At 34.1% G+C, this 23090-nt stretch overlaps 1 protein-coding gene across 10 annotated transcripts in view; it reads left to right on the forward strand.

The window, feature by feature from the left end:
• NF1 (neurofibromin 1) overlaps positions 1-23090 on the forward strand; it is a 275690-nt gene that overhangs the window by 109222 nt on the left and 143378 nt on the right. For all 10 annotated transcript variants that reach the window (XR_010937319.1, XM_067714878.1, XM_067714880.1 and 7 more), the window contains exons 9-14: positions 1028-1201; positions 1666-1788; positions 2044-2118; positions 7106-7237; positions 14785-14919; positions 18496-18609. Coding sequence is in view for 9 of the 10 variants with exons in the window: in XM_067714878.1 (XP_067570979.1) it covers positions 1028-1201; positions 1666-1788; positions 2044-2118; positions 7106-7237; positions 14785-14919; positions 18496-18609 (753 nt within the window). In the remaining variant the exon portion in view is untranslated. The remainder of the gene's footprint in view (positions 1-1027; positions 1202-1665; positions 1789-2043; positions 2119-7105; positions 7238-14784; positions 14920-18495; positions 18610-23090) is intronic.

Consider the following 23090-nt stretch of genomic DNA (forward strand, 5'->3'; position numbering starts at 1 on the left):
GCAAAGAGCCAACTTTTGATTTTGTTGATTTTTTCCCCTGTTTTTCTATTCTCTATTTCATATTGATTTGAGAACTTTCTTCTTTTTTAATGTAAGAGTTTCCAGCTATAAAATTTCCACTTAGCACTGTTTTCTTTAATTTTTGGTGTGTTGTATTTTTACTTTGATTTGTCTCAAGATATTTTCTAACTTTCCTTGTGGTTTTTTTCTTTGACCAAGTGTGTTGTTTAATTTTTACACATTGTGAATTTTCCAGTTTTCCTTCTGCTGTTGATTTCTAGTTTCATTTCATTGTGATCAGAAAGATTATATATATTATTTTAATCTCTTTAAATTTATTAAGACTTGTGGCCTAACATATGGTCCATCCTGGAAATTGTTGCTTGTGTGTTTGAGAAGAATGTATATTCTGCTGTTGTTGCGTGAGTTTAGCTTTTGGCAGGTTATATTCGAGAAGGTGTGTAAGTATAGATGTATTATTTTCAGTTAGGAGTAAGGCCAAAGGGAGAAATTTGTTAATGAGCTGTAGAGAGGGCTTGAGATCACAAGAATGCATAACTTTCTATGAGGAATGGAATTTAGAGCACTAGAACAACCTTAGATATATCCTTAGTTAGAAGGCTGAAGCTTGAATATAGCCTGGAGTTTTAGATAAAGATGGAACAATTTGAGATAGACATTAACCAAGAAACTATAATATTTAGAAATTAAAGATAATATAAAAAAGAGAAAAAAAAAGAATTTGATCAGCTAAATTCAGGGTTGGGAAGTCAACTGCATTGTTTGGGAAGGATGTTTTCTCATGTTCCTTTAATAATTCAACAAAGAAAGGGAAGAACAGGTTCCTTTTTTTGTATTCAAGAAACATTTAAATGACAGCTACTTAAATTATGAAATTTAAAACCACAAATATCAATTATATGTTTCTAGAGTATAATTTTTAGAGGCTAATTTCCTACTTTATTAAGTAAGTCTGAAATCTAAGAAACTGCACATATTATCTAATTGCTGTATTTGAATTTTGTAGAAGTTGTTTCTGGACAGTCTACGAAAAGCACTTGCCGGCCACGGAGGAAGCAGGCAGCTGACTGAAAGCGCTGCAATTGCCTGTGTCAAACTGTGTAAAGCAAGTACTTACATCAATTGGGAAGATAACTCTGTCATCTTCTTACTAGTTCAGTCCATGGTGGTTGATCTTAAGGTAACATGCTTATTGTTTCTCTTATACAAACTTAAAAAACGTTAAATGAAGAATAAACTTGTAGTATAAATAGTATACTAGATCACTGTCAAAGATCATTGCAACACAGAAGTTCTGAGTCTTCTTTTATTAAGTTCTTAGGACCTGCTTTTGTTACTGTTCCTCTGGCTACATAAGGTGGCTTAGAATATGAAGAAAACACAGAATGAACCCGTTTTCTTAAATTAGCATAAATATTCAGACTTGTGTTTAAAATAATGTAGAAATTTGGGCCTGAAAGGAACCATATATGGTATAGTAAGAATTTTGAATTTTGTCAGACTGATGAACCACAATATTAGTGCTTTGTCTGGGAACTAAATGTTACTGCCATCTGTGTGGATGATGTGTTATTATTAAATACTAGTAGAAAAAATACTGCATGACTGTTTAAAGGCTTTTGTTTTCTATTGGGATTTTCATAGAACCTGCTTTTTAATCCAAGTAAACCATTCTCAAGAGGCAGTCAGCCTGCAGATGTGGATCTAATGATTGACTGCCTTGTTTCTTGCTTTCGTATAAGCCCTCACAACAACCAACACTTTAAGGTGAGAGCATTGGTTTTGATCCAATTGTGTTTACTGATGCTGTTGATCCTTTTAAATGTGAAAAGAGTAGAAAAATGAATAGATTACACCTTTATCAGTATTGCTCATTATTATATGTTAAAGTTAATTTAAAGACCTTAAAAATTTATTCTATTTTAAAAAAAACTTTCTTTTTGTTGTTCCTTTTGTCCTCATATATATTACTATATATTTTTCTCATAAAAGTAATAATCATTTTTTTTCTTTCCTCTGTAGATCTGTCTGGCTCAGAATTCCCCTTCTACATTTCACTATGTGCTGGTAAATTCACTCCATCGAATCATCACCAATGTAAGTCCAAAAGGTATTGCTAAATTACTTAAAAATTTTTTTTCTTTACTCCTTTTTTATTTCTTTTTAAGAAAGACGTTTTTGGTTTACAAAAGATTTTGAATTTAGATGTATGATATAGGAAGATTTCTTACACATGATTCTATCTAATAACTGATATACAATTGTATTTTTCATATTTAATCTTGACCTCAGGGCCCTTATTGAGGAAGACGGAGTTAGTGGGATCCTTTGGAAAGATTAAACTTAAAAGATATTTGGATCAGAAGCCCTTGAGAACAATGCCACTGAAAATATAATTTAACATTTTCATCCCAAAGCTCTTCACATATTATTTTAATACTCTTAGCCCTTTCCCAGCATTTGATACGTTCTTACTTGTCACCTTACTGTTTAAGTTAAAAGTAGTAGTATTTATGTTGTAGCGCATTATGTATATTAAAAAAAATGGTGAGACCATATTTGATTGCACTTTTTAGTCTTCCTTAAACAAGTGAAACATTAACACTTAGAGGCGTTTACATGATATAAAAGCATATCAGACAAAATAAGCAAACTTATTAAAAGGTACTTGTGAAACCTTCGACTCTGATGTGAGTACATCAAGTAGAAAGATAGTAACCGTATTAGATTTGGACCATGGATTTAAAAAATTCTGTTCTTCTGATCATATTTTGAAGGTCTTCAAGTGTTATTTACCATAGCTCCACTTTTATCCATTTTTAGATATTCACACGTAAGTGTAAATTGTTCAACTTTTTCCTGTTTTCCTCCCTTAAAAAGGACTTTAATCATTGATAACTTGGGTATATTTGTCCTCTTTATAATCAAATTTCATTTTAAAAGAGTGTCTCTAGTGAGTTAAAAATATCCTTCTCACCTTCATTTACCTTGGATGTATTGAACTATATCAAATTCTTCCACATTTTCTTTTATCCATTCCTGCAGAGGAATAATAACTATTAATAAAACTATGTAGTGACACATTTGGTTTTTCTCAGTGGGGTGCAAGTAGCATTTTTGGTCAGGACAATCTTTACAATGCAGGACTGCCTTGTGCATTGTAGGACATTGAGCATCCCTGGTCCTCATTTCATTAAATACCTTTTTTGCCACTTCCCTCCTCTCCCATCTCTGCCCCCAGACACTATGAATAACTAAAAATGCCTAAGGGAATGATTCCTCTCTCAGTTGAGGATCAGTTATAGGTAGAAGTAATATTAACTACAGTTTTTTGCAAAAGGGAAATTTTAATGAATCTGACATTGCAGATAAGGTATGTTTGTATTAAAAACTTAGAAAAATTTTTATTTTGCTTTTGCCAGTGTAATGAGCTAAGACATTGTACCCTTGTTTACTTTCAAGGCCATTAATTTAAAAACAATGACTTTTACCCTTCATGTTTATGTGTAATTCAGAAATAAAATACTATTACTTTTTTCTCCTTTGGTTTATAATACTAAAAACATTCTGTTTATTAGAGTGGATGGTTTACATAAATGCTTAAAGCTTGTATTTAATAAACCCAAGTGTATACTTTTTTGATACTCTGTGGCTAGTTACTTTAATTGTGAAATATTTTTGTCTACAATTGAATATATAGAGCACTTTCAAGCATGGACTTGGCACTGCTGTAAGTGGCTGAGCTGCTCCTTTGTGGGTTTAAAGCATGCCTGGAGTGGTACTTCATGCATGCCTCAATGTATATGGTGAAGTGGTTGTGCATCCTTCTGTACTCTAATGAGTACTGCATGTGTGAAGGTGGAGTGTGTCTGTATCAGAGGCCACATAAATACGAAATCTATTTTTATAAAGAAAAACCTATATTGACTAACTTTTAAAATATTAAGTGTTAGTAACCTTTTAATGATTAGCTTGAAAAGGAACATAAATTTGAGTCTATAAAATATCTTTTATAGTTGGACCTTAGATAATGATACTTTATTACAATAGATTGTTTGATAAATTGTTTCTTGTTAGGGTTTTTCTTTCCTTTGGTTTGAGGCTAAGAGATATTGAATCTGAAGTAATTTCTGATTGAAAAGGACTGTGTATAAAGTAAATATGCTAATTTATGGAATTGACTGTTATAGAATCTCACTTAATGTAGATATTATGGAAATATCCTGTCTTGAAATCACATAAAATTTTTCTTAGATATTTGGACTCCTAATCTTAAATTTATTTGTAGTATAAGATTTCCTTTTGGGCTTCCCTGGTGGCGCAGTGGTTGAGAGTCTGCCTGCTGATGCAGGGGAGGCAGGTTCATGCCCCGGTCCGGGAGGATCCCACATGCCGCGGAGCAGCTGGGCCTGTGGGCCATGGCTGCTGAGCCTGCGCGTCCGGAGCCTGTGCTCCACGACGGGAGAGGCCACAGCGGTGAGAGGCCCACGTACCGCCCAAAAAAAAAAAAAAAAAAAAAAGATTTCCTTTTAAATGATTCTTGGTTCAATACACCTCATAAGTTTTCTTCTTTCTTGCTTTTTCAGCCAGCTCACAGATTTTTTAAAATTACCACATTCTCAAATTAGATAAATGATGTGGTTTTGAGGGTGTATATAGAAGTAGTAATGATGTTTGCAGTTTTGTTTTGCTTTCGTGAAACATACTCATGTTCAGTTCATAAGTATTGTGTCTAGGTCTAAAAGAGTCCACTGTTTCTTCTTAAGAAATCTGAAAATCCAGTCACTATTTGAATTTGATTATAATTTAAGCTTTTATCAGTTTCTAAAATGGTACGTTTAGTACCATCACCTTTTTTATTACGGAATGCCATAAGATATGAATTGTAGTTAAAAGATCTGTGTTATGTGCTTAATCTTTATACACTTCCTTTAGGTTAGATTAGATATGTTGTTATAATTGGGCAGTTAAAGAAATAATATATACATATATGAACCAAATATCTCTCCCATCAGTGGAACATGCTATAGCTGGTATAGTACTTAGTATTGTTTTTTCCTTATGGCAGTTGAGTGTAGTTTACTTATGGATAGTTCACATATTGAGAATGAGATGATCTCATTCTATTGAGTGGGTTTGGTTGAAGAAATTATTTCCAAGGCATGTGAAATTTATTGAAATAATCTTGAAGAATTGCCACATGGTTTGCTTATATTATGAAAGTATTGCCATTTGTTTGGCAATGAACTTAGAATTTTCAAGGACAAAAAAGAATAAGTCTACCTTAGTTGACTGGTTTCAGAAAGGACACATTTAATAACTGCTTGGAAAACTAAAATTTTTACCAACTACATAATGTCTAGGTTTTAGTGCCTATTTTATTTGAAAGTGTATCTTTAAATTTTACTTTAAAATGAATGATTTTATATATTATGAAAAATAGAAATTTTGAAAATAACTAAATCTTAAGTTAAAATCAAGTTATTTAATAGGGTATACCTGGTACCATGATACAATTTCAGCAGCTGTCAAAATGACATAGTAGTTTGGATAGGATGTTACATGGGATGCATATGTCTTTAGTTCAGCAGTTTCTGACAAGATATTATAGGGTCAGTAGAGTGAGGACTCTTACCTCAAAGCATTTTGTGATTATTCAGTCTTTGTTACTTTAAGCTGATTAACACAAGCTGTATAAATTAGTAGATATATGGAAATCAAGGTGTATTGATTGCTCTGTGCAAGTCAGGTGACCAGATTGACTAACATTTAAAGAATTCATTATATAACGAAACTAATAAAACTTGATCATTTGTTAGGAAGTAAATTAAGAGTTTGAGAGAAAAATAGAAACAATCATACTATCCAAATAAAAGTATTTCTTCCCTCATAACTTAGGAGTTTTTTCATAAATGGAGTTCAGTATTGATTGTATTTTATAAATTGGTTTTATAGTATACTATACAGTAAATAGAGTTTGTAATCCAAAATTTGGGGTTTAGGTAATATAACCTGATGCTACTGTAAATATTCTGAGAGTTATGGCTAAAAAAATTAAATGTTGAGAATTTAATTAGCTTAGTTTCAAAGTAGAAGGAACTTGGGCATAGGATGTGAAGCTATCACATCCCCTTATCTAGTGTTTCAAATTGTTCTTTCAGGTATTTCTTATAGCAGGAGTTTTATAAATTGGAAGCCTGTATTTTAAGTCATCCTATTCCTTGCATACTCTCTCTATATAGTGAAAATTCATCCAGTCATTTTTGTATTCACTGATAGACAAACTTAATAGTTTTAGTGATTTTCATAATTGTCATTTTCCATAATATAGTAATTAATTCATTTAAAAGTAAAAGATACACTTTCAAATAAAATAGGCACTAAAAACTAGAATCAAAGCTAAATAAACAGGTTAAACTGTAGAAAAATATTTACATAAAATAATTACTTAAAAAAATATTTAGCTATGATCATTTTGTCTTTGTGGTGATCGTTAGTCTTCTCATGTATTGTGCCATCATTGCATATCAATTTAAGATTATAGGTTTACTAATAGCTTTATCTCATTTACTAATTTCATGTTGTAATTATCATTGTTTGTCTGTAGGCATATAAGTAATGGTTTATCACATATTCCTTCAACACTGTGTTGAACCACTAATCTCTTTTAAAACTGATAATAGAATTCTTGCCTTGGGAAATATATACTATATATGCATATGTTTCTGAAATGTGTAAAACATTAAACTTATAAAAAAGAAAAAGATTGCCTACAGAATTAGCCCTCTAAAAACTTTGTTTTTCAGATTCACTAAATTATCAGTGAGAAAAGACAGTCTCAAATGCTCACGCTTACGTAGTGAGGGATTTGTTTCATGTTCATTATGATATTTTAAAATAGATGTATGGTTTGGTGTTTGAATTAAAGACATTACTTGAAGACTTTGGAAATCATAGTGTGTGTTTGCATGGTCTTAGGAAATTTCTCACAAAGTGATAAACCATAAAACTACAGTGATTACCAGAGCATATAACTCATGCAAATTTGGACTTTTCCTTTCTTATGGTCTCTGTTTTTCTCCAGTCTGCATTGGATTGGTGGCCTAAGATTGATGCCGTATATTGTCACTCAGTTGAACTTCGAAATATGTTTGGTGAAACACTTCATAAAGCAGTCCAGGGTTGTGGAGCGCACCCAGCGATACGAATGGCACCGGTAAGATTAATCGTGAATTTTGAATTCCACCTTCTTGCAGTTGCATTTTCAGTGCCTTTATCCCATTCTTGCTGTTTTGATTTTTTTAGAAAATCAAATGAGACCTTTCTTTTCGGTAAGTATTGTGGTATGTTGAATACTGCAATATTGTTGCAATACTAGTTAATGATGTATGTTTTCCACTATTTCAGTGAGTTTAACTTACTTTTCTTAGAGATATTTTCTAACAAAATGCTGTTAAAGTCTTAATGAATGTCACTTTTTCTTTCTTTTTTTAGTTTCTTTTTCCTTTAATCTTTCCTTATGAATCAAAATATTTTGATTAGCTCCTCATCTTTTGGGGGTGAGTAAGGGAAGCTGACTCCTGGGTTAGAGTGAATGTTCCTACTAATGCACAGTTTTGCCCATTGGATGCTGAATATTGCACACAGGAAATTACAAATAAAATTTAAAGTTTATATTTAAAATAAAAATATTTCATATTTCATTAAACATGCTTTGCACATTAAAAATGATAGGCACTTTGATATTAAAGTTTGACTCTGTTTAAACTTAATAAAAGTAGATATTTTCAAATAAGCATTCTCACAGATTAATACTCTTAATTTGGAAACTCAAATAGAACCAATTTAAAAAGACAATTAGAAGACGGTAGAAGTCATTTCTTGGTATTCATGTATAGCCGGAGTATTATACATGGCAACTCTTGACATCGATTGGTAGTGCTTTGTCTTCTGCTTCTTATTTTCTATTCTTTTTGGCTACTGTCGCTCACATGGTCAGATGCCAACCAGTCACTGTTTTGCATGGCAGTGGGCAGTGGCTGTATGTATGACCATTGTAACTACCTCAGAAAAGTCCTTGGTTTCTTTGACTTTTCTGTGTATAGTTACCATTATAGTCACATCATGTCATTTCACATGAAAATGTGGCATGTGACATGTTTTCACCTATTGGTTTTAATAGTAAATTAGCCACTTCACACTTAAAAGATAATTTAAACAGCTTTCTTCCTGGCATACATCTCTTTTTCCAAGTTCCCTCAGTCAGTAAAATATTTTGGTTTTATACAGTTCTAGTTCAGTCTGATCCAGTTGTCAGCCATTGTTTCTGAGGATTGTTTATCTTAGATGTTCAAATAGAGAAGTTTGCTACACCATATATTTTGGGATTATTTAGCCCAAAAAATTATAGCCAAAAGAGCATGGCAGTCATGTTTTATTAAATAAAATGCAAAGTTATCTTTAGTTTTTGTAATGCCAAGTACTTAATTTTTTAAAAAAATGAAAATTTCAATCCAAGTATAAATCAATTGGAGATAAACATAAATAATAGCTACTTAAATGTTATTAACTTGACATTCATTTTTGAAAAGTTTTAGAAAATGACTTAAAATAAACTTTAAAAATTATTTACTGACCTATTTATTCATTCCAAATATCCTCTGGGAAGTTAGAATTTTCACTTTTTAATTTAATTTAATTTAATTTAATTAATTTATTTATTGGTTGTGTTAGGTTTTCGTTGCTGTGAACGGGCTTTCTCTAGTTGTGGAGAGTGGGGGCTACTCTTCATTGTGGTGTGGGGGCTACTCTTTGTTTTGGTGTGCGGGCTTCTCTTTGCGGTGGCTTCTCCTGTTGTGGAGCACGGGCTCTAGGCGCGTGGGCTCAGTAGTTGTGGCTCGCGGGCTTAGTTGCTCCGCGGCATGTGGGATCTTCCTGGACCAGGGACTGAACACGTGTCCCCTGCATTGGCAGGCAGATTCTTTTTTTTAAAATTAATTAATTAATTAATTTTTGGCTGTGTTGGGTCTTCGTTGCTGTGTGCGGGCTTTCTCTAGTTGCGGTGAGTGGGGGCTACTCTTCGTTGCAGTGGGCGTGCTTCTCATTGCAGTGGCTTCTCGTTGCAGAGCATGGGCTCTAGGTGCGCAGGCTTCAGTAGTTATGGCACGTGGGCTCAGTAGTTGTGGCTTGCGGGCTCTAGAATTCAGGCTTAGTAGTTGTGGCACATGGGCTTAGTTGCTCCACAGCATGTGGGATCTTCCCGGGCCAGGGCTTGAACCTATGTCCCCTGCATTGGCAGACAGATTCTTAACCACTGTGCCACCAGGAAGCCCAGCAGGTGGATTCTTAACTACTGTGCCACCAGGGAAGTCCGTGAAATTTTATATGTATATGTATTTGTACATAATGGCCAAGGGACAGCTTCCTGGCTGACACTCTTTTTTTTTTTTTTACTTTTTATTTTATATGGGAGTATAGCTGATTGACAATGTTGTGATAGTTTCAGGTGTACAACAAAGCAACTCAGCCATACATATACATGTATCCATTCTCCCCCAAACTCCCCTCCCATCCAAGCTCTGGCTGATACTCTTATCAGGGAAAATAATCATCAAATCTACTATGAAATAATTTTTTAGGATAAGAAAATGCTTCAATTTGGATGATCCTTAAGGTGAATCTTATCTCTCTTAAGCCTGGTGAGTGAACAGTCTGACAACACATAGGAAGTATCAAATTTCTGCTAGCTGCCAAGCACATTGTTAATGCTGGGGAAGCATGATGAGCTGAACAGTCACAGAGATGCCAGTCTTGTAGGTTTTGCTTGAAAACTTCTAATGAAGAGCCAAGTACAGTGCCCATAAAGTCTGGAAACAGTCAAATATACATAATGAATGGTTTAGAGATACTTCACATCAGGGTTTTCCAACTTTGGCACTACTGACATTTTGGCATGGTTAATTCTTTGTTGTAGGGGACTGTCCTGTGCATTGTGGGATGTTTAACAGCATCCTTAGCGTCTACCGACTAGACACCAGCAGCATCTCTTGCCCCCCAGCCAGTCATGAAAAACAAAAATGTCTACAGACATTTTTCAGATATTCCCTGGGGAACAAAATTGCCCCCAGTTGAGAGCCACTGTATGATAGGATATATTCAGTGGGTTGTTCTTATTTGCATTGCCTCAGATAATTTGTGGCTCTGATAAACCTTAGCTTTCAGTTTGCTGCAGAATTAATCAAGGATTTCATTGTGTCAAGTTAAAATAATATGTGTTTCTAGGCTTTACAACTACTGTGTATTTTGGATTTGGATAAATTTCTTTCTGTAAAGAGCCAAGTATTTAAAAATTTTTCTCCAACCAAGATCAACTCATGTCCCTATCACTCCCACCTATCATAATCCTCTCTCTTTTTTTGGAGCTCTAGAGAACCCTTCTGATTCTTCCATAAGACAGCACTGCAGGGGGGGTGGGATTAATTGGGAGGTTGGGATTGACATATATACACTATCGATACTGTGTATAAAATAGGTAACTAATGAGAACCTACTGTATAGCACAGGGAACTCTACTCAGTGCTCTGTGGTCACCTAAATGAGAAGGAACTCCAAAAAAAAAGGGATATATGTATATGTATAGCTGATTCACTTTGCTGTACAGTATAAACTAACACAGTATTGTAAAGCAACTATACTCCAATCAAAAAAAAAAAAGAAGCGGCACAGGAGATCAAATAAAGAAAACAAGCTCCATACACACACACACACGCACACACAAAGACAGCACTGCAGATATTTGAATAAAGTTATACTGTACTGCTAAGGGTTCTTCAAAAGTGTGTGTAGGTATGCACTTTGTTTCCTCTGTTTTTACAGCTAAGGAAACTGAGGCACAAGTACTGTTAAATGAAAGACATATCATCACATGGTTAGTAAATAGTCAACATTCAGTCCAGTGTCTTTCCAGTTCTTCAGCTGTCTTCCCCTACCCTTGTTTTAGCTTGATGAAAGCAGGAGCCTTGTCTGGCTTGTCCAGCACCCAGTTCCTGGTCCCTAGAACAGTATCTGGCATGTCGTAGGCATCTAGTACATATTTGTTGAATTTCTTACTTGACCTGCTTTCAAAACCCTCCTCCATCTGGTATGCTTCTCTTCTGGAAAGAATCTTCGTTGCTTTTTTTCAATGAAAATGACATATTAAGGTCTGAGTTTAGTGTTCTAGATGTGGTATAATAATTGATGAAAACTGTTAACCTTCTGTGTCTGCATATGATGTTTCTACTAATACAGTCAAGGATTGCATTATTTTAGATTAAGCTTTTAATCATTTAAACTCTTTAGCCTTTTCCATATGAACATTGAGCCATAGCTTCTCCATTTTGTACTTTTGTAGTATTTTTAAAAATTTGAGATATTTATCTCAGCACTAATCATTTATGTTTTAAAAATAAGATAGCCTGTTAATAATATGTGTAGATTCTGCACGAAAATTTTCCTTCTTAAAGGGGATCCTGGCTCAGCACATGCTTCCTACATGCCTATAATTCAGTCATGGCCTTAATTAACTTAACAGATGGTTTTGGCCCTTCATAAACACCTGAGTACTCTGATTCATGAATTTTTTCCTGGGCACGACTGCCTCTCCTCTTTGGCCAATGTGCATATACCAGGTTGGATTCCTACTATTGTTTGCAATGTGGAAGATTAATTAATAAACTAATGGATGGTTTATTTTTCTTACATTTCTAGCCAAGAAATATCTTTCTTCTTTAGCATGTTATTTTTGACTTTAGGTAACCCACTAATGGTCACTAATTAAAAGGTGTTTGAATTGAAAAATTTATTTAAATTTTTCAAGTCTTTTCCCTCAGTTTTATTGAGATATAATTGACCCACAGCACTATATGAGTTTAAGATGTACTGCATAATAACTTAAGTTTCATATAGTGTGAAATGATTACCACAATATGTTAGGTTAACATCTATCATTTCATATACATACAAAAAAAAAAGAAAAAAAGGTTTTTTCCTTGTGATGGGAACTCAGGATCTACTTTCTTAACAAGTTTCCATACAGCAGTGTTAACTATAGTCATCATGTTGTACATCCCCAGTACTTATTTACCTTATAACTGAAAGTTTGTATATTTTGACCATTTCATCCAATTCTCCCAACCTCTACTCCCTGTGTCTGGTAACCAGAAATCTGAGCTCTTTTTCTATGAGTTTGTTTTTTGTTTTGTTTTGTTTTTAAGGTACCACATATAAGTGAGATCATACAGTATTTGTCTTTGTCTGTCTGACTCATTTCACTTAGCATAATGCCCTCCAGGTCCACTCATGTTGTCCAAATGGCAGGATTTCCTTCTTTTTTATGGTTGAATAATAATCCATTATGTGTGTGTGTGTGTGTGTGTGTGTGTGTGTGTGTGTGTGTATGTACCACAGTTTCATGACACTTGTTTCCATGTCTTGGCTATTGTAAGTAATGCTGCAGTGAACATAGGAATGCAGATATATCTTTGACATAGTGTTTTCATTTTCTTTGGACAAATACCCAAAAGTAGAATTGCTGGATCTTATGGTAATTCTATTGTTAATTTTTTGAGGAACCACCATACTGTTTTCCCTAGTGGCTGTACCAGTTAAATCTCACCAGTAGTGCACAAGGGTTCCCTTTTCTCCACATATTCACCAGCATTTGTTATCTTTTGTCTTTTTGATGATAGTCATTGTCTCACAGGTGTGAGGTGATAGCTCATTGTGACTTCATTTTCCCTGATGGTTAGTGATTTGAGTACCTTTTCATGTGTCTGTATGTCTTCTTTGGAAAAATGTTTATTCGTGTCCTTTACCCCTTTTAAAAATTGGATTATTTGGATTTTGCTGTTGAGATACGTGAATTCTTTACTTATCTTGGATATTAACCACTTATCAATTTATGATTTGCACATTTTTTTCCATTCCCTAGGTTGTCTTTTCATTTTGTTAATCATTTCTTTTCCTGTGCAGAAGCTTTTTAGTTTGAAAAACAACACCCCACTTGTTATTTTGTTGTTTGTGCTTTAGGTGTCATATACAAAAAAAATCATTGCCAAGACTCATGTCAAGGAGGTTTTTTTTTCTGTTTTCTTCTGGAAGTTTTATGGTTTCCAATCTTACATTTAAGTCTTTAGTCTATTTCAAGTTAATAATTGTGAGTGGTGTAGAATTTTTCAAGTTTTACATTTTGTATTAGGCAGCCATGCTGGAACAAAATTTGTATGCTGCTATCTGAGATTGATATAATATTATCAAACTATTATTTACTTTCTGGAAATGGTTAATAAGTGGATAATTTTTATATCTGCTAATTGTTCTCTGCTCCGTTTTCCTGTGCAATGGCTGCATCATGGAAGAACAGTTACACTTAGTGACATTTTAATAAATAAATTTGTTTAATGAAAGTTTTACCTTGATCTACAGTGTTACTTCGACTTAGAATGAAAAGAAGTTTAATGGGAGCAAACAGTAAAAACAGCATTTATTAAATGTATTTGGTAGGACGTTTGTTGTGGGATTATAAATATAAAAGCAACTTGTTATTTGTAAGTTTTGCTATTTATTTTCTGTAGTGACATTCCTGTAGTATATTAGATAGTTTTTCTTCCACACTGAGGACAAAAACCTTCAGTGTTCTTGGGCATAATAACAAATGCATTTCTCACATGTAAACATTGACAATAATTGCTGTATGTTATAGATATGCATCTCTACTTTTTACCTTTGAAGGTCAGCCTTTTACAAGGACATTTTTATTATGAGTCCATAGATGCTGGATATTCTCCTGTGTATTTGCATATAAAAACATACATGTCAAAAGCATACATTTTTGTTTCCTTTTAAAGGAAAAGGGGAAATGTTTTGTAAGAACAGATAGAAAGGTGGTATTGGATCCAGAATATAATTGTTGGATTTCCAGTTGAATAACATCCATAATTATAGTATTAACACAGCATCTGCCATAGTATCTCTGTAATTGAAACACATTTTCCATGATTTAATTTTTCTCAAAGAATTCTTTCTCTGTTTTATCAATGTTCTTCAGGCAAAATACATGCATTCTGTAACTTGAGAGAGATGGAATACCATTAAAGGAAAAAGAAAATCTTACAGTTAAACTGTTAAATACAGAGATTGCCTGTATAGCATATTTCATCAATTCTAAGAAGTACCTATTTAACATTTCTGAAATTGGGGTTCATCTTATTTGTATGATGTCTTACAGTTGACAGTGAGTTTTCATTCCTTGTGGTACATAAAATGATGATGCATCTTACAGTTGATAACATCATTGATTCTATGAAATATTTGTGTATACCTGTATGAGATGTTTTGTTAAATGAGTTGCTTACTGTATGTATCTGTGAGATCTATAGAATAAATATTTTATCTCTAATATTTTCACATTTGAAAAATTGTTTTTAACATAGGAGTCAACCTTATATTAAAGCTTTTAGTACCTTAGCAGATTTTCACTTAAACTTTATTAGATTATATAATAATGTTGCAAAAATAATTTTTGTTTGCTTTTCAAGCTTAATTATATTCATCTTGTGCTTCCTATGGAACGTTTCTACTAAGACTGCACATTTGGTGGTGTAAAATATGTCCTTTATTTTTCAAAGCTTTTTAAAAATAGATTTACTTGAAAAAGCTGAATAGCTATTATCCTGATTCTGATGTCTGATTCTTACAAGGTGAATGTCATGTTTTTGTTTTTAGAGTCTTACATTTAAAGAAAAAGTAACAAGCCTTAAATTTAAAGAAAAACCTACAGACCTGGAGACAAGAAGCTATAAGTATCTCCTCTTGTCCATGGTGAAACTAATTCATGCAGATCCAAAGCTCTTGCTTTGTGTAAGTATTTTTTATAAAATGCCTTGAAATTATACTTAGTTTGGTTTAGCTGGAAAGCCAAAACCTTGAAGGTGATTGTTAGCTCAAGAACACTTACTGACCTTCCTGATCATACATGAAACCTAAGAGATCCCTAAGAAAACGAACTTACAGAGAATACTAATATAATTAGATCAGATTTCTTAACCTTTTGTCTTAATTTTTCTTATCATTAAACTAACATACTTTGGTAAGATCTTCTGTCCATACCCGGCTACCAGATTATATATTATTCAGGCATAATCCTGGGATGGGGTTTAGATGTAATGAAGCAACCATAAATTGAGTGCTTCCTATATCTACACAGTTGGTTTTTTAAGTCTCCAATTGCTATTGCCAAAAAATTGAGTTTTTCCATCCCCCTTTCTTCCTGTCATCAGCCTTTTAATGTCACTGGCTTTGCCTATGTATACTGTATTGGGAGAAAAAGGAGTTAAAAATGGGTATGGTTAGGGCTTCCCTGGTGGCACAGTGGTTGAGAGTCTGCCTGCCGATGCAGGGGACACGGGTTCGTGCCCCGGTCCGGGAAGATCCCACATGCCACGGAGTGGCTAGGCCCGTGAGCTATGGCCGCTGAGCCTGCACGTCCGGAGCCTGTGCTCCGCAACAGGAGAGGCCACAACAGCGAGAGGCCCGCGTACCGCAAAAAAAAAAAAGAAAGAAAAAAAAATGGGTATGGTTAGCGCTCAATTATTGTGGCAACTCTGCTCTTAACAGCCTCAGATGGTATTAGATTCCTGAAAGCATCACTGTAGTACACAAGATAATTAGGAACTAACGAGTGAAAATGAGTGACAGTTATATGAAAGGATGAAAAACATGGGTTCTGGAGACATATTAGCTATGTGATTTGGGTGACTTAACCTCTCTGTGTTTAGTTTTCTTATCTGAAATATTGTGATGATAATAATAGTTCCTACCTTAGCTTGTTAAGCAGACTGAGATAGTACATGTCATGCTTTTAGGAACAATGCAAAATAAATGCATAATGAGCACTAAATAAATGTTATGTATTATTACTATTAATAAAATACAGTTAACATTAACACTAATATTATTAATGCCCCAAACATAACAGAAATATATTGTGAAGCTCATAGGATAGCATATTTAACCCCTGTGGAATTTCTTCAGTCCTTGGAGAGCAGCATACAGAACGATTTCCTATTGCTTTGTTCAGCAACAGGCTTTTTAAGTGCTAAGGGTACTTTTAATTTTGATGGTATATTTTTCAAATTACTATACTATAGGAGTTCATAACTTGATGTCCATATTTTCAAGAGTTCTTTGAATCCTCTGAATTTAAAAAAATATTTATGTAAATATTTTTTCTGGAGAGACAAGAGATGAGAGAGAGACAGAATTCCCAAAAGGGTTAGTGACCCCCCCCCCCCAAAAAGGCCTGTGTTGTTTTGAACTCTTTGAGAAGCCCATCCAAATTTGGGAGTCTAATAGAATAAATTGTTAAAACTTTGGTGTGGAAAAAGTCCTAAAATCTATCATTAAGACTTTATAAAAGGAATGAAATAACGTTTTCCCCTCATTTCTTTGTTATGTAGCCCAGGTTACTTGTGGTGGTGTTTCATCATGCATGTCATATATTAGCACCACTCTGTTTGCATAGCTATAATTCGGAATCAGAGAATACATCAAAGTCACCAGTGCCTTCTGTGTTAAATATTTTATTGTCAAGGAACAAGAATTTAAGCAAAAAGTGCTGTTTTCCACGTTTAAAATTTAGCAAGCAGAAAAGGATCATTTAAAATAGAAGTTATTTTCTTTGCTGCCATCTAGTGGTTAAATAACTTTTCTCAGAGTAATCAAAGGTAAGCTAAAATAGTGAAAGATTCATTGTAAATATTTGATTATTTTATATTTTACCTATAAAAATCTAAATCTTAGTAAATAGGATTAATATAGGAATAACTATTAAGTGATTTCAGTCATGGTTTTTTAAAGTAATGTGATTTTATTGTCTTGTCTCTACCTCTCTATCCTAATTCATACTACTCTCAATTTTTCAAGCCTCCTAATTGCTCAGCTTGCATCATCTCTTGCTTCCTTTTAATCATTTCTCTGCACTACAGTTACAGTGATATCTTCAAAAAGCAAATCTTATGCTTCCTGCCCAGCTTAAAACCTTTTAGTTGAGGTTGCTTTGGGAATAAAGCAAACTCCAAATAGACCTACATGGTTTTGCAGCGTTTGTCTCCCACCTACCACCTCTGCAACATCTAGCATTATATTTGTCGTCTTTACTCTAGTCATGATGGCCTTTCACTCCCTCTTACTACATTCCTTCATGCCTATCCATGCACTTGCAGTTCCTCTGCCTACAGTATGCTTCCCTATCCTCTGTCCTCTTCACATAGTAATTCCTAATTCTGAGCTGTTATCACTGCCCTAAGGAAGCATCCCTGCCTATACCACATTTCCCTGTTACAAGTGCTCATAGCAGCATGTAACTTCATAATTCTTTCTCATTTGCAATTTAAACTTGTTGATCTAATTATTTTATTGATGTTTGTCTTTCCCACCAGACTACATGCTCCAAGAGGGTAGGAAACATGTCTTTTTTACTTGTTGTGTCTTTGGTGTTCAGTAAATGTTATTGGGTTATTAATGAATTAATACAAATGTCAGAAAAATAGGCAGTTTTTGAATTATAGATACACTGGGGTGAGGGCTTACCTTAATTGTTGTAATGGGAAAGAGTGTGTAGTTAACAAAATAAAATATGGGCACTAATTGAATTGGCCTCACTTAAATGAACCATATATGCTTGAAGTGTAAATAGATTCTTCCAAGTTACAGGAAGCATTTTAGTCTCTTTAAGTAGGTAGACATTCACATTTATATACTGCTTTGTTTTGTATACAATGTCTTTCCACAATGAAAAAGTCTGAAGTATGGGTATCGGGAGGTGTGGATTCTAGCCCTGTGTGGATTTGGGTAGGTCCTTATACTGGACAAGAGGGCTACACAGGATAATCGTGCAGTCCTCATCAAGCATGCACATTCTTTGCCTTTCATCACAAGTTTAAGATCCCAAACCAGAAGTTCCAAATCAGAGGTATATTATTTAGCCAATGTAGTGTTGCTGAAAAAAAATTATTTACTTCCATTATTGATGTAATTTCTTAACTGAAAAGCTAATACCTAGTTTTTGTTTTATTTTAATTAGGATTTTCTCTGGATATTATTCACGTTAATGAACAAGTATAGATGTAGATTGAGAATTCTTAACAAAAGCAGTTTTGATTTTTTTTTAAAAAACCCCACAATTATTATTATTTTTGAGGTAAAATTCACGTACCATGAAGTTTTTACCTGTTTAAAGTGTACAGTTCGCTGGTTTTGGTATATTTACAAGGTTGTGTAGCCATCACCACTATCTAGGTCTAGAACATCTAGAACACTTTCATCACCTCAAAAATAAACCTAGAACCCATTAGCAGTCAGTCTCCATTCCCTCCACCCTTCAGCCTTTGTCCATCGATTTTTTTTTTTAATTGAAATTTGCTTTTTTGTTTGCAGAATCCGAGAAAACAGGGGCCTGAAACTCAAGGCAGTACCGCAGAATTAATTACAGGGCTCGTCCAACTGGTACCTCAGTCACACATGCCAGAGATTGCTCAGGAAGCAATGGAGGTAAGGGGAAAATGAATTCTAGGCTCTTGAAGGTAAAGTTGTAACTACGTACATTCCTTTTTTTAATCTATTCCTTTTAAATTTTTTCTTTAATTTTTATTTTATTAAAAAATTTTTTTATCCAATTTTTAAAGGTTACTTTCCATTTACAGTTACTACAAAATATTACCTATATTCCCCATGTTATGCAATATATTCTTGAGCCCATCTTACACCCAATAGTTTGTACCTTCCACTCCCCAGCCCCTGTATTGCCTGCCCCCCAAACTCCCTCCCACTGGTAACCACTAGTTTGGGCTCTGTATCTGTGAGTTTGCTTCTTTTTTGTTATATTGACTAGTTTGTTAGATTTTTTAGATTCCACATATAAGTGATATCATATAGTATTTGTCTTTCTCTGTCTGACTTATTTCACTTAGCATAATGCCTGCCGAAGTCCATCCATGTTGCTGCAAATGGCAAAATTCCTTTCTTTTTTATGGCTGAGTAGTGTTCTGTTGTATATATATGTATTCATTACCACATCTTCTTTATCCATTCATCTGTTGGATGAATGGACACTTAGGTTGTTTCCATATCTTGGCAGTTGTAAATAATGCTACTATAAACATTGGGGTGTATGTATCTTTTCTAATTAGTATTTTTGTTTTTTCCAATATGTACCCAGGAGTGGAATTACTGGTCATATGGTAGTTCTGTTTTTAGTTTTTTGAGAAAAAAACTGTTTTCCACAGTGGCTGCACCAGTTTACATCCCTGCCAACAATGTGCAAGGGATCCCTTTTCTCCATATCCTCATCAACATTTGTTATTTGTGTTCTTTTGGTTTATTCTGACAGATGTGAGGTGATATCTCATTGTGGTTTTGATTTGCATTTCCCTGATGATTACTGATATTGAGTATCTTTTCATATGCCTGTTGGCCATCTATATGTTTCTTTGGAAAAATGTGTATTCAGTTCTTTTGCCCATTTTTAAAATCGGGTTGTTTGTTTTTTTGATGTTGAGTTGTATGAGCTGTTTATATATGTTGAATATTAATCTCTTATCAGTCATATAGTTTGCAAATATTTTCTCCCATTCAGTAGGCTGTTTTTGCATTTTGTCAATGGTTTCCTTTGTTGTGCAAAAGCTTTTAAGTTTAATTAGGTCCCATTTGTTTATTTTTGCTTTTATTTCCTTTGCTTCAGGAGACAGATCTAAAAAAATACTGCTACTATTTATATCAAAGAGTGTTCTGCTTGTTTTCCTCTAGAAGATTTATGGTTTCTGGCCTTATATTTAGGTCTTTAATCCATTTTGAGTTTATTTTTGTGTATGGTGTTAGAGAATGTTCTAATTTCATTCTTTGACATGTAGCTGTCCAGTTTCCCCAGCACCACTTATTTTCTTCCATTGTTTTTTTTTTTAAATTGATTAATTAACTTATTTTTGGCTGCATCGGGTCTTCGTTGCTGCGCGTGAGCTTTTCTCTAGTTGCAGTGAGCTGGGGCTTCTCTTCATTGCGGTGCGTGGGCTTCTCATTGTGGTGGCTTGTCTTGTTGCGGAGCATGGGCTCTAGGCACATGGGCTTTGGTAGTTGTGGCACATGGGCTCAGTAGTTGTGGCTCACAGGCTCTAGAGTGCAGGCTCAGTAGTTGTGGCTCACGGGCTTAGTTGCTCCCCAGCATGTGGGGTCTTCCTGGACCAGGGCTCAAACCCATGCCCCCTGCATTGGCAGACGGATTCTTAGCCACTGCGCCACCAGGGAAGGCCAGTATGGTCATTTTAACAGTATTGATTCTTCCAATCCAAGAACATGGTGTATCTTTCCATCTGTGTGTTGTCTTCAGTTTCTTTGATCAGTGTCTTATAGTTTTCGGAGTATAGGTCTTTTGCCTCCTTAAGTAGGTTTATTCCAGGGTATTTTATTTTATTTTATTTTTTTGATGCGATGGTAAATGGGAATTGTTTCCTTAATTTCTCATTCTGATAGTTTGTAGTTAGTGTATAGAGACATGCAACAGATTTCTGTGTATTAATTTTGCATCCTGCAACTTTACTGAATTCATTGATGAGCTCTAATAGATTCTTGGTAGTGTCTTTAGGATTTTCTATGTATAGCGTCATGTTATCTGCAAACAGTGACAGTTTTACTTCTTCCTTTCCAATTTGTATTTCTTTTAGTTCTTTTTCTTCTCTGATTGCTGTGGCTAGGATTTCCAAAACTATGTCAAATAAAAGTGGCAAGAGTGGACATCCTTGTCTTGTTCCTGATCTTAGAAGGAAATGCTTTCAGCTTTTCACCATTGAGTATGATGTTAGCTGTGGGTTTGTCGCATATGGCCTTTATTATGTTGAGGTATGTTCCTTCTGTGCCCACTTTCTGGAGAGTTATTATCATAAATGGATGTTGAATTTTATCAAAAGCCTTTTCTGCATCTATTAAGATGATCATATGATTTTTATTCTTCAGTTTGATAATGTGGTGTATTACATTGATTGATTTGTGGATATTAAAAAAATCCTTGCGTCCTTGGGATAAATACCACTTGATCATGGTGTGTGATCTTTTAATGTATTGCTGAATTCATTTTGCTAATATTTGGTCGAGAATTTTTACATCCGTGTTCATCAATGATATTGGCCTGTAATTTTCTTTTTTGCCATAGCTTTGTCTCATTTTGGTATCAGGGTGATGGTGACCTCGTGGAATGAGTGAGGAAGCATTCCTTCCTGTGCAATGTTTTACAATAGTTTGAGAAGGATAGGTGTTAACTCTTCACTAAATGGTAAAATTCACCTGTGAAGCCATCTGGTCCTGAACTTTTGTTTGTTGAGAATTTTTTTTATTATTGATTCAGTTTCATTACTGGTAATTGGTCTGTTCATATTTTCTATATCTTCTTGATTTAGTCTTGGAGACTGTACATTTCTAGGAATTTGTTTTTTTCTCAGGTGTCCATTTTATTGGCATATAATTGTTCATAGTAATCTCTTATGATCATTTGTATTTCTGTGATATCAGTTGTAACTTTTCCTTTTTCATTTCTGATTTTATTCTTTTAGGCCCTCTCCCTTTTTTTCTTGATGAGGCTGGCTAAAGGTTTATCAATTTTGTTTATCTTTTCAAAGAACTGCTGTTAGCTTCATTAATCTTTTCTATTGCTTTTTTAGTCTCTGTTTCTCTTATTTCTGCTCTGATCTTTATGATTTTTCTTCTACTAACTTTGGGTTTTGTTTGTTCTTCTTTTTCTCGTCCCTTTAGGTGTAAGTTTAACTTGTTTATTTCAGATTTTTCTTGTTTCCTGAGCTAGGCTTCCTCTTAGAACTGAGGTAATCTTCTCTCTTAGAACTGCTTTTGCTGCATCTCATAGATTTTTGTGGATCGTTGTGTTTTCATTTTCATTTGTCTGCAGGTATCTTTATTTCCTCTTTGATTTCTTCAGTAGCCCATTGGTTGTTTAGTAGCATATTGTTTAGCCTCCATATGTTTGTGTTTTTTGTAGTTTGTTTCTTGTAGTTGGTGTCTAGTCTCATAGTGTTGTGGTTGGAAAAGATGCTTAATATGATTTCAGTTTTCCTAAATTTACTGAGACTTGTTTTGTGGCCTAACATGTGATCTATCCTGGAGAATGTTCCATGTACACTTGGAAAAGAGTGTATTCTGCCGCTTTTGGATGGAATGTTTTCTACGTATCTGTTAGTTGATATAGACTAACGTGTTGTTTAAGGCCAGTGTTTCGTTATTGGTTTTCCGTCTGGATGATCTGTCTGTTGATGTAAATGGTGTGTTAAAATCACCTACTATTATTATGTTACTGTCAGTTTCTCCCTTTATGTCTGCTAATATTTGCTTTATGTATTTAGGTGGTCCTATGTTGGATGATAAAAAGAGACATCTCATTATTGCAAAGGGTTCAATCCATCCAGAAAATAAAACTTTATATGAGTCTAACAACAAAGATTTAAAATATATAAAGCAAAAACATAAAATTTCTAAATATATAAAAACATGTAAAGTAAAAGGAGAGATAGACAAATACAGTTATAGTGGGATACTTGAGCATACCTTTCTCAGTGTCTGGTAGAATAAGCAAGCAAACGAATAGTAAGGGTAGAAGATCTGAACAACATGGTTATCAGATTTGACCTGTTTGACACTTACAGAGCACTGCATTCAATAAATGCATTTTCTTTTCAAGTACATGTGGAACATTTAGTATATCTTGAGCATAATGCAAGTCTCAACGAATTCTGAAGGATTGAAATTATCCAAAAAATTTTTTATGACTACATTGAAATTAAGCTAGATAGCAGATAACAAAAAGGTTTATGAAAGATCAAATGACTATACAGTTGATGCTTGAACAACATGGGTTTGAACTGTGCAGGTCCAGTTGTATGCAGATTTTTTCAAAAAATACGTTGGAAAACTTTCTGAATATTTACGACAATTTGAAAAAACTTGCCAATGAATTGCTAACCTAGAAATACCAAAAA

Source organism: Pseudorca crassidens, chromosome 19 (genome assembly GCF_039906515.1).
Source record: "Pseudorca crassidens isolate mPseCra1 chromosome 19, mPseCra1.hap1, whole genome shotgun sequence".
NCBI lineage: Eukaryota > Metazoa > Chordata > Mammalia > Artiodactyla > Delphinidae > Pseudorca > Pseudorca crassidens.